This window comes from Amblyomma maculatum, chromosome 1 (genome assembly GCF_055883805.1).
Source record: "Amblyomma maculatum isolate TAMU_Amacu chromosome 1, ASM5588380v1, whole genome shotgun sequence".
NCBI lineage: Eukaryota > Metazoa > Arthropoda > Arachnida > Ixodida > Ixodidae > Amblyomma > Amblyomma maculatum.
Window position 1 is genome coordinate 333,402,905 of NC_139344.1, and position 12,174 is coordinate 333,415,078.

The window sequence follows — 12,174 nt, forward strand, 5'->3', positions numbered from 1 at the left end:
TACCACACAAAAAAACAAAACAAAACAAATTCAGTGCTATCCCGACCGTCAGGGAGCCGCCACATTTAAAGGGACCACTAAATGGAAATATTAAAAGGGTTAGACCAAAAATGACTCAGGCTATGAGGGATAAAGTAGTGGAGGACTTCAGAAATCTCGAACAGCCGAGATTCTTTAAAGTGGACTGATATCTTGTGAGCCTTCTGTGCATGGTGGGTGACGTGCGATGCGTGTCTAGTGTCATCGTGCTGAACATGCGGCACAGCGTAAGCTATGGCGTCTGCATACGTTAAGAAGAGGCAGATTTCTTTTTTTTTTTTTTAAGAGAGTCGATCATCATTGTCATCATGCTGAACTTGCGGCGTAGCATTAAGCTATGGCAGCTGCAGACAATAAGAAGCGCCATTTCTTTTCTTTTCTTTTTTTTTTTGCGAGAGTGTCTATCCTCGCATCTATGAATCAGCAAATGCACGCGATCAGCTGCAATCATGACACTGGCTTATAGCATTGTTCGCTTCAAACGGCATTTGCAGTCATCCCGCCCCAAGCGCGGTGTGATAAATTGAACAAGGCTTTTGCAATCAAGCCGTCACCTCACAGGCACTCTGCCAAGTTTGCTCCCTGCCACCGCAGGAGCTAACATCAAAAGTATAGACAAAAGATAAACACTCTGTGATGCTACTGCTGCGCAGCATCTTGGCGTGCTGCCAATACGTAAATGAGCTGTGGATGTGGTGGCCGAAACGAAGGGACGCGCCACCGACTAAAGCGTTTTTTTTTTTTTCTTCTGTTTTTCTTTTTTTTTTTCTTTTCAAGTTTTCGGCAGCAAAATAGGAGGGTGGGTTCATTATGCGAGTGGGTTGATTACGCGACAAATATGGTATCATTTTTCACAATCGCAAGCGGCGTCTCAAGCTGATTTCCGTATATCAAATTATCGAACTATTTCGCGATCCCCTTCGAGTTCGATATATCCGGCTCGACTTACTGACAATCCCCTTGGAATTTCTGCACATTCTTAAACGGAATTTTGCCATCTTTTTTTTTTTTCTAGTATTTCGCTGCTGTGCTAGATTTTAGTGGGTGAAAGCACAGTGAAGGCTGGAGACTTCGTTTGCCAATGCTTCAAAAAGAAGAAATTTCCTATTTTTACACAGATACAGATAACGCTGTCATTTCAACCGAGTGCTACTCTTGCTGTTATTGCAGTAAAAAATAAAAGGTATAACAGCGGTGTTTTTGTATGCCCGTGTGAGAATGCAAATTGGACATTTCTAGGATACCTGAGACAGGACTCATCACAACTCCAGATACTCCTAGTAGAATTCCGAGCACAAATCCCTTGGCTGCCACTGCTAGGGATTCTGGCAAAGAGGTTGTATGCTGCTCCATCCTTTTCCGCCGTTTCTGCAAGTAAAATAAATAAATAAATAAATAATAAAAAAATGCTCACGTCAGCAAACCTCAAAACCATTTTGGAAGTGCTGGCAGAACGCAAGCCAGCAATCTATACCCAAACTCACATTCTGATAATCTTCATCAAAAGAAAGCACGGCCAGAACTTGCCCCAGGGATCCTGTGATTAGGGCAATAGAACCAGCAGAGCTGCCTGAAGAAACAAGAGCAGAAACAAGAAAAAACAAGAGTCCAACGTGAGAAAAAAATCATCTTAGGCTGCTTGAAAGCAAAGGGTTGAAAATCAAAATGGTCACACAGTTCATAATCTGCAACTTAAATACAAGGAAGAACATACAAGTCAATTATCTTTTTGGGAGTTGATAAATTATGAACATTTACTAACCTACCTGCCTACCAACCCATTTTTCTTGGCTTTTTCTAGAACCTAAGGGTTCATTCTTCTTTTTGTATCATTAGTGTCACTTATTTTATGTTTGTTGTTTTAGTGTGAAAGCACCCATACTGACACTAGACCCCAGCAAAAATCTTGGACCTTGTCTTTCAGCCTAGTTGTCTTGGCAACAGCATGCCGGTGCCCATGTCAAACAAGACAACAGGAAGGTGACCTAGACAAACGTTCGCAAAATTGAAAAGGCTTCCATTAGGCGATGTCAGTGCACAATAAAGATCCCCAGGTGGTCGAAATTACTATACTCCGCAGCTCTCCACTACAGCACCTCTTTCTCTACTCCCGCTTTCACTTTCACATTCCTCTCTTCTCTCACGGAGTGTTCAGGAGTCATGTATAGCATAGTACAGCCCCTGCACACCCATAGTCACCCAAGTGGACAAAGTCCAACATGGTGGAAATGACGTCTGATCCTCGGGTTCACCTCTGACCTTTGGCCTACAAGCTTTTGCATGGATTTACCAGTTTAACCAGGATTAAACCACGACTAACTTTTTTTGTGTGCAATCGAAAGTCGGGCATAAGAGAAGCCAATCTCCTAAGACTTGTACAGGCTTTTGTAACCAGCAGGATCACCTACGCTGTCCTGTACTTACACCTGGCCAACTGCAAGAAGGCTAGAATAGAAGCAATCATCAGGAAAAGCATAAAAGCAGCCCTTGGTCTCCCCATCAGTAAATCTACGAACTGGCTAATGAAGCTGGGGGTGCACAATACGCTGGCAGAAGTGATAGAGGCCAACCAAATCTCCCAATACCAAAGACTGACACAGGAAGAAGCATACTGCTAAGACTAGGCATTCGGTACGAAAGCCAAGGGGACCAGAAGACAGAAGTCAGGAAGCGACTAAAAATCCCCCCCGCTGCCAAAGAACATGCATCATCCAGAGCACAAGAAAGAAGGAAGAAAAGAGCAGAAATGCTGCAGAAGATATATCAAGGAAGACATTACGTGATCTATGTCGACACTGCTGAGTATGAGGATAGGCACGTTGTGGTTGCGATAGCGACAGATGAACAAACCCTAAGAATAAGCTGCTCGGTCAGGACGAGCATAGCTGACACGGCTGAAGAGGTGGCCATTGCCCTTGGCTACTACAATTATAAGCGATTCTAAAACAGCAATATGCAATTTTCTCAAGGGAAGGGTCTCTCCACAGGCAAAGAGGATATTAGAACTTGTCAGGATGACATAATAATCCGGCTAATACGGGCACCAGCCCACTCCCAGCTTCAGGGAAATGAGGTAGCTCATAAGCCTGCCTGCAGTCTCACCTTTCGGGTAGGATTTGACCCTCATTACCCTCTGAGCAGGGACAGGCTGGCCAGCTATGAAGAGATTACAAAGCACTATTGGCCAAACAGGGTAAAATACCCACCGGCAGATAGGACACTAAATAGGAACCAAGAAAGCATCTGGAGGCGCTTACAAACAGACTTTTTTCCGAATGAAGCTACTCTTAGCCAGTGGTACCCGGAGCAATTCTCATATAGATGCAAACTGTCAGGATAAGGTGAATCTGATACATATGGTACGCACTTGTCCTCAAATCGAAAATATAAACCAAGAGACAAAAACAGGAGAATTTTGGGAGCCTCTACTGTTGAGCTCACACCCTGACATGCAGCTAGAAGTAATCCGACTGGCCGAACATGCTGTTTGGGTCCAAGGACTCCAGGCCGCCGTGTAGGCGGATAGGTTGACGCCCATCCTGTATCTGTTGGATATTAAAGTTTTTACCACCACCACCACCATCACAAATTATGAGCACTAATCAACTCCCCTTCTGCCACAGCAGCCACATTTTGATGAGGCAAAGTGCAAAACATATTGTGTGCCAAATGTCAGGACAGTTTGAAGAACCCTAGACGGTTCAAACCCCAGGGCACGATAAATGCAGCCCACCCACTTATTGCTTTTGTGTCAATGCTTGTATCGTTTTTTCATTTTTCATTTTCTGAGCTGTCACAATTTATGAGTACTAACCAATTTGCCAAGTCATTCGTCCCTTTTAACGTGACAGTTTCAAAGGCCCTGTTCTCCAGTAAATCCAGTGCTTTAAGTGTAGGGAACAAAAACATCACAAGCATACTTCTACAGGTGGTAGCTGGCAGATGACATATCCAGGTACTGACCGGTCGCAGGGTTGCATAACACCACAAGACAAAAGACGACCGAGTTAGCAGCTGCTGCCAACTGTGAGATCGGAATTGAACCGACAAGATTGTTGGATTCTTAGCCTGCTGCACTACCCCTAGGCTATGCAAGCAAGTTTTTAGGGCTTATTAAAGTTGGGCCTTTATATCTGTCGGGTAGTCTTTCACATTATGTGGTAGCCTACCACTGTATGCTGAGTATGTGCAAGATAATCGAGGCACAACTTAAGAGATCTGTAGTTAAGCGAGTAGCAAAGTGTGTGCACGTAGTATGCAGACGAGGGTCCGCGAAGGAAGCTGCAGATGGAAACCATTAATACTAGTATCATGTACATCGTTCCCTTAAAGGCTGAGCTTAAGCATCCTTCCCAATTCTTTTTAGCTGTACATTGCCTCTTTAGCAAAACCACTCACCTATAACGTGGCCCATCAGGCTCTGCGCACCCTTCGACAGGCCCTCTGCAAATTCATCAGGGCCCTGAATAGATCCCTGCATAAAAGATAAAATTCACAATCAATCAGTGTGATTCATATGGCAGCGATGAGTCTGTGATCCCCCTGGATGAAACAGCCGCTGCAGCTGACTTGTAAAGACATCTAGTCATCAATCACTGTAGACCTATGTGTTCGAGCGCTCTTTTGCATTCACGTTAGGCAGGATGGTATGGAACTCAAGGCACACAGGTTTCTGCAGCACCTATTGTAAGCCACTGGGTCTGCCAGAGGCTAAAGAGACTCGAGAACCCCGGAGGTAGAGTAATGCTCAGAGTATTGTTAGGGGCGTCACCTAGGCACTGTACTTTTCCTCGAGACAACGAAATGTGAACAGCACCAAGAGAAACTAAAAGAGGGTCCTCTTCATTACTTTAGACTCTGCCTTTTCCTTGCATTCTGTCTCAACGCTGGAACACTGTTCTGACAGCACTGAATCAGGGGTATAGTTTCCAGATGTCAAGGTGCAAAATCCATGCATGTGCAAATGGTCTGAGCATCACATTTTCACATATTCAGCTACACGCAACTGATGAGGGAACAGGCCATGGTTCATCATCATCATCAGCCTGATTATACCCACTGCAGGGCGAAGGCCTCTCCCATATTTCTCCACTTAACCCGGTTCTGTGCTAGCTGCATCCACTTGACCCCTGCGAACTTCTTAATCTCATCCGCCCACCTAACTTTCTGCCGCCCTCTGCTACGCTTTCCTTCCCTTGGAATCCAGTTTGTTACCCTCAGCGACCATCGGTTATCCTCTCTTCGCACTACATGTCCTGCCCATGTCCATTTCTTCTTCTTAATTTCTACTAGAATGTCGATAACTTGAGTTATTTCTCTGACCCACTCTGCACGCTTTCTATCTCTTAATGTTACCCGTACCATTTTTCGTTCCATAGCCCTCTGGGTTGTCCTCAACTTAAGTAGAACTCTCTTGGTTAGCCTCCACGTTTCAGCCCCATAGGTGAGTACAGGCAAGATGCAACTGTTGTATACTTTCCTCTTGAGCGATACCGGTAAGCTGCTAGTCATAATCTGCGAGTGCTTGCCAAATGCGCTCCATCCCAATCGTATTCTTCTTGTTATTTCCTTTTCGTGGTCCGGGTCTGCGGTTACTACCTGTCCTAAGTAGACATATTCGCCTACTACTTCCAGTATTTCGCTACCTAATGTAAACTGCTGTTCCTTCCCGAGGCTGTTGAACATTACCTTAGTCTTCTGCATATTGATTTTCAAGCCTACCTTTCTACTTTTCCTGTCTAGGTCATCAATCATTATTTGCAGTTCATCCCCCGAGTTGCTTAGCAAGGCAATGTCATCAGCAAATCGCAGATTACTGAGGTATTCTCCATCTACCCTTATCCCTAACTGCTCCCATTCCAAGTCTCTGAATACTTCCTCTAAACAAGCTGTGAATAGTACTGGGGAGATTGTGTCTCCTTGCCTAACACCTCTCTTTATGGGAATTTTGTTACTTTCTTTATGCAGAACTATGGTTGCTGTGCAACCGCTATATATATCTTCCAGCACTTTCACGTATGGCTCGTCTACCCCCTGATTTCGCAATGCCTGCATCACCGCCGAGGTTTCAACTGAGTCAAATGCTTTTTCGTAATCAATGAATGCTATGTATAAGGGCTGGTTATATTCCGAGCATTTTTCTATCACCTGATTGATGGTATGGATATGATCGATAGTAGAGTACCGTTTCCGAAACCCTGCTTGATCCTTTGCTTGATTGCAGTCTAAGGTTGTCCTGATTCTATTAGCGATTACCTTAGTAAATACCTTATACGTAACAGACAGTAAGGTGATTGGTCTGTAATTTTTAAGGTCCTTAGAGTCCCCTTTCTTGTGAATGAGGATAATGTTTGCATTCTTCCATGGTTCCGGTACCGTCGATGACACCAGGCACTGCGTATACAGGGTGGCCAGGTTTTCTAGCACGATATCCCCCCCGTCCTTCAGCAAATCTGTAGTTATCTGATCCTCTCCAGCTGATTTCCCCCTTTTCATACTTTCTAGTGCTTTCTTGACCTCGTCCTTCGTCACTGGTGGAACGTCTGACTGTTTTTCCCTACCGCCAATCTCATTACGGTCCTGACTACTTTGGCTACTGTAGAGATCTGTATAGAACTCCTCGGCTACTTTGACTATCTTTTCCATATTAGTGATGACGTTGCCCGCCTTGTCCCTTATCGCATACATCTGGTTTTTGCCTATGCCCAATTTCTTCTTTACCGCTTTAAGGCTTCCCCCGTTCTTTACAGCATGCTCAATTTTCTCCATGTTATACTTCCTAATATCGGCCACCTTGCGCTTATTGATTAGCTTCGATATCTCGGCCAATTCGATCTGGTCTGTTGGATTCGAAGCTTTCATACTCTGGCGTTTCTTAACCAAATCTTTCGTCTCCTTAGACAGCTTACCGGTATCCTCTCTAACTATCCTACCGCCTACTTCTACCGCGCACTCAGTAATGATATCTCTGAAATTATTGTTCCTTGCCTCTAGGGTAATGTCGCCATCCTCAGTTAGAGCTGAAAACCTATTCTGTAGCGAGATCCTGAACTCTTCTGCCCTCCCCCTCACTGCTAATTCGTTGATGGGTTTCTTTCTTACTAATCTGTTGCGTTCCTTCTTCAGATTTAGGCTAATTCGGGACCTCACCATCCTGTGGTCACTGCATCGCACTTTCCCGATTACCTCTACATCTTGAATAATGGCGGGGGTTGAACACATTATGAAGTCGATTTCATTTTTAGTCTCTCCGTTAGGACTTTTCCATGTCCATTTCCGGTTCTTCCGTTTGCTGAAGAAGGTATTCATGATTCGTAAGTTATTGCGCTCTGCAAACTCAACTAGTAACTCCCCCCTGCTATTACTAGAACCAATGCCATAGTCACCTACTACCTTGTCTCCTGCCTGTTTTTTCCCTACCTTGGCTTTGAAATCGCCCATTAGTACAGTATACTGCATCCTTACTTTTCGCATTGCCGATTCTACATCTTCGTAGAAGCTTTCAACTGCCTGGTCATCATAACTACAAGTAGGTGTATAGGCCTGTACAACCTTCAGTTTATACCGCTTATTAAGCCGAATTACGATGCCTGCAACCCTCTCATTAATACTATAGAATTCATCTATATTACCCGCTATATACTTATTGACAAGGAAACCTACTCCTAGTTGTCGCCTCTCTGGTAAGCCTCGGTAACACAGTACATGCCCATCTTTCAGTACAGTATATGCCTCATTGGGCCTCCTAACCTCACTAAGCCCTATGACATCCCATTTCATGCCCTCTAGTTCCTCTAACAGCACTGCTGGGCTAGCTTCACTAGCTAGGGTTCTAGCATTAAACGTTGCCAGGGTCAGTTTCCAATGGCGGCCTGTCCAGCGGAGCCAGACTTTCTTAGCAGGCCATGGTTACAATGCCTTTATTCTCAAAGCAGAGTGCTATCAGTCCCTCTGGCTAGAATGGCAGAGACGGCAGGACTCACCACAATGGGTTCATAGAAGAAGTCCCCAAGGCCCTTGGTGAAGTCTTTCACCAGCCCGTAGGGATTGCCAAGAACGTCCAGCCCAAGAATTAAGACGTAGCACTGCTGTACCAGCTGGGAGACATAGTGTGACTTCACCTCGTCCATCAGGTCAGCCGGAGTCACCAGGCGCCCCTTCTGCTCAAAATAGGCCATCCTGAAAACGGTACAATGGCTCAAGCAGTCGCATCTACATGGACGGGTACAGGTGTAGATATGGTATGGAGAAAGGCAGCATGACAACAAAAGCATAGGGACTGTCATTTCAGATCCTTGTCAGTGCTCATGCACTTTGTTACTTGTGTAATGACAAATCCCATAATTTGTATGTTTGTATTATCTCGCAAAATACTTATTAGCAATCAGTCGTAAGCTACTAACATAGGCACACAGCACCGCTACAACCAAGCCATACGAGCATGCCTGTCTGGCCTAGGAGCAATGTGTCTGACTCGGGATCCAAAGGCCTCAGAGGGTTCGATGACCAATCAATGCCCCATTATTGTTAGAGGCATGCTTGTGACTTTTCGGTCACTATGCCGACACATTAAGATTACACACATTAAATGCCACTATATTAAAATTAGCATTTTATATATGGCATTAGCAAAGATTTAGTAAAAATAGTCTGAATCTGCGCTACTAATGTGGCTGTCAAGTGGCTCTCCTCGTGACAAGTTCTTTCTTTCCCACCTCAACTCAACATCCTTGATTTCACTCAGGGTGGCTCCGACAGAGTTGAGAAACACGTCCAGGATGTCCTGAGACAGGCTAGCTTGATCGGGCACTGTCTTGTGCACTGTGCCTCGAGGGCTGAAGCTCAGGTGAATCTGTAAGTAGAGTGCAATTGTGCTGTTGCTCCAGCCCCTTTATTTCAAAGACTGTTGTGACTTACCTTGACCGGTGAGAGATGGACATATTCGAAAACAGTTCGCTGAATTCGTGCAATTTCCTAGAATATGAAAAAGAGGAAAGGAAAATAATAGTAGATTTGGCAATTAGGCATGAAACTAGTGGTGGTTAACACCCTCAAAAGAATGTTTCGGACACTTCTTCGACACATAGGGTCTTCCTTAAATACAATATTGTTGCAATGTAAAACTTTATGAGGAATTTTCATTTTTCTGTTGTAGCGATAAGAGGAAGACTTACAACAAGCAACAGTTACTCACGAGATCTGACTTGAAAGGATGCAACGGTGCATAGATCAACTTCATGTCGGACTTCAGCTTTGTCTTCTGCACATACACACACACACACAAAGAGAAAAAAAGTTACAGAAGCAAAAGAGAAAGAGAGAAATTGTGGTTACGCAAAGAAGAGGCAGCAGTCCTGCTGCCCATAACAGGCAAATACCTCATCCTGGTCAGCTAGCATCACACTGAAGAAGTCGTATGTGGAAAGAAGGAAGCCCTTGTCCACTTTAATGTGCATCTCCTGCAGCAGAAGCTTCAGGTACCTGCAGCAGAGACACTCATGAGCATACTCAGCAAGCAGCTGAACAATGGTGACGAACGCCCAGAATCATTACTAGCTGACAACTGACAAGGACTCAGCGCAAGCAACAAAGAACAAACACCAGAAATATATCTCCGTATTTCTGTTTGTTTCTCCACGCAGTCCCAGATACTATGGTCGATTCTGACTGCAGATTTGGAAAAGCTTCAAATCAGCTTTTTTTAAGCAAAGCTATTTGAATATAGTACAGCAGAATTGTGGAACATTTGTCCCAATGGCAGATAGAGGACAGTTGCTGAGCCAGAATGGCTCTGTGGAGCAGCGTGGACTGCTTCAATGAAATATGCAGTTCGTGCCAGAAATCTGAATCATGTACATTTTCATTTCATTTCATTTATTTAAGTCCATTTACAAGTAAATGGAGGGGGCCAAGGTAAAAGCTGCTTGTTTGCAGCTTGAGGGGTCCTTGGCCTCCTTTACAAATTGGCGAACAGATGGCAGAGAAACGCATTAGACAAAAAAATAAGAAAAGACAGACATATTTACACTGTAACATTATAATTTAAGCAATAGACTTCACAAGGCAGATGAGCTCTGATGGCATAAATGTATGAATGTCTGTGCTGGTCTCTAGGCAGGAATTTAGTAGTCGCGGTAAGGTGTTTGCAAATTGCCGTAATTAGTCCTCGAAACAGGGATGAACCATTTTGCGTGGCTTCGCATATTATATCTTTGAGTAGTCTGACATAAGCTTGCTATATTTGTTAACAAATTATGTGTATGTTGTTTTAAAGGAAATTAGTAGGTATGCAAGAGGTTTCGATTGTACACATGATGACTTTTCGGAATGTTTTACTTGACAAAAAGGCCTTCAGTGTGTGAGTTGTAAGGCACGCTAGCGATAACACGTATTATTTTCTTTTGCATCAATAGAATTTTGGACAGACTAGAGGCCGTTGTTGTGCCCCAAACAAGATGGGAGTAGTATGCGATGCAAAGAGTGAATTGTATATGATCAGTTTAGCTGACGTTGGTAAGATGTAGCAGTTTCGGTTCATTACACCTATTATGCGACTTCGTTTCTGAAGTATAAAATCCACATGAGTGTACCATTGCACTGTGTTTGTGAAATATACGCCTAGCACTTTTACTCAGTTGACAACTTCTATATTCTCCGAGTTATATAATAGTATATTGTGTGTCATTGGAATATATATGTGCCTCTTGTTTTGAAGATGACAGCTTGTGTCTTTTTGAAGTTTACCTTCAAACCATTTTCCTGGCTCCATATTGAGAGATGGGTAAGGAAGGTATTAGTTGTGCTAATAAGGCCTGTATGAAATTTGATGATAGGGAAACACTGGTATCATCTGCATGGTTTATGAATCTTGCTGGATGGGAACAATGTTGTTAATGTATAAGTTAAAAAGAAAAGGACTAAGAATAGCTCCTTGAGGGACACCTGCTTTTATCTGCCGTATGGATGATATGCGTGAGTTTGCAGACACATATTGCTGTCGATTTTTAAGTTAGGATTTTAGTAGCTCTGGAGAAGTGGAAGTGAAGTGTCTCTAATTCCATATCTTTCAAGCTTAATAATTAAGAGGTCATGACTAATGCAGCTGAACGCTTTCCTAAATCTATGAATAGATGACTTACAAGTGACTTGTTTTCAAGATTTTTTAATATGGGCTCTTTCATTGCTAGAAGTGCTAGTTCTGTTGATTTGTCTTGTTGAAAAGCATATTGAAATGAGGTGGTGTTTTCTGCTGAACGATGTTAATTGGTTAAGAATGACTTTTTCAAGGCCTTTAGAAAATTGAGGTAGAACAGATACCAGGCGGTAGTTTTTTATGTCACGCTTGTCTCCTTTCTTGAGTAACACAATTACTTTTGCAATTTTCATTTTTTCAGAAAAAGTGCCTGATGTTATGCATAAGTTATATATGTGAAGTTGTGAACTAGCACAGGTGCGATGTCATATATAACATGTTTGATAGGTCTTATTTAAAGGTCATCGGCATCACAGCTGTACGAAGTTTTCATTTCGAGAAATGCTGAACAAACTTCAGATGTAGTTGTAGCTTGAAAAAAAAAAAAAAATCAAGTCCCTGGTTGCAGGGAAATGAAATGTACATGGTGAACTTTGACATGTGTAGGAATCTATGCGTGTAAAATAGTGATTAAATGCATTGACCACATCATCTCCAGTTACAAGGTGTCTATTAACAAATATTTCCTTTACAGGTTCAGTGATGTGCCTATGTCCCATTGCTTCATTTAATTTTCTCCACAGCTTGTCTGTATGACCCTCGCATGATGAGAATATATCAAAATAATAACGGTTTCTTGCATTCCTCAGTTCTTTATTTAACTTATTTCTAAAAGCTTTAAAGTATTTTAGATTGTCGCAGTTTCGAGATTTTACAAACCTGGTATAAAGCTTATCTCGTTTATTTTTTTTTTCAGGAGGTCTTTTGTGATCCAAAGCTTACGATGAGACATGTGGCTTCTTTGCTTGCATATGAAGTGTGTCATGTAAAGAACTGTTTCAGTTTTTAGCCAAAAAACATTGTTTCAGTTTTTTAGCCAAAGAACATTTGTTCTTGTTCTTTGGCTAAAGAACATCTCCTGCACTCCATCTGGAGCCTCATTT

At 43.0% G+C, this 12,174-nt stretch overlaps 1 protein-coding gene across 6 annotated transcripts in view; it reads right to left on the reverse strand.

The window, feature by feature from the left end:
• Positions 1-12,174, reverse strand: part of LOC146207467 (intermembrane lipid transfer protein VPS13A-like) — a 122,834-nt gene that overhangs the window by 8,698 nt on the left and 101,962 nt on the right. For all 6 annotated transcript variants that reach the window (XM_084587572.1, XM_084587584.1, XM_084587570.1 and 3 more), the window contains 8 exons: positions 9,417-9,519; positions 9,233-9,298; positions 8,956-9,012; positions 8,754-8,890; positions 8,022-8,217; positions 4,438-4,513; positions 1,524-1,609; positions 1,284-1,407 (listed from right to left, as the gene is read on the reverse strand). In XM_084587572.1, coding sequence (XP_084443698.1) covers positions 1,284-1,407; positions 1,524-1,609; positions 4,438-4,513; positions 8,022-8,217; positions 8,754-8,890; positions 8,956-9,012; positions 9,233-9,298; positions 9,417-9,519 — 845 coding nt within the window. The remainder of the gene's footprint in view (positions 1-1,283; positions 1,408-1,523; positions 1,610-4,437; positions 4,514-8,021; positions 8,218-8,753; positions 8,891-8,955; positions 9,013-9,232; positions 9,299-9,416; positions 9,520-12,174) is intronic.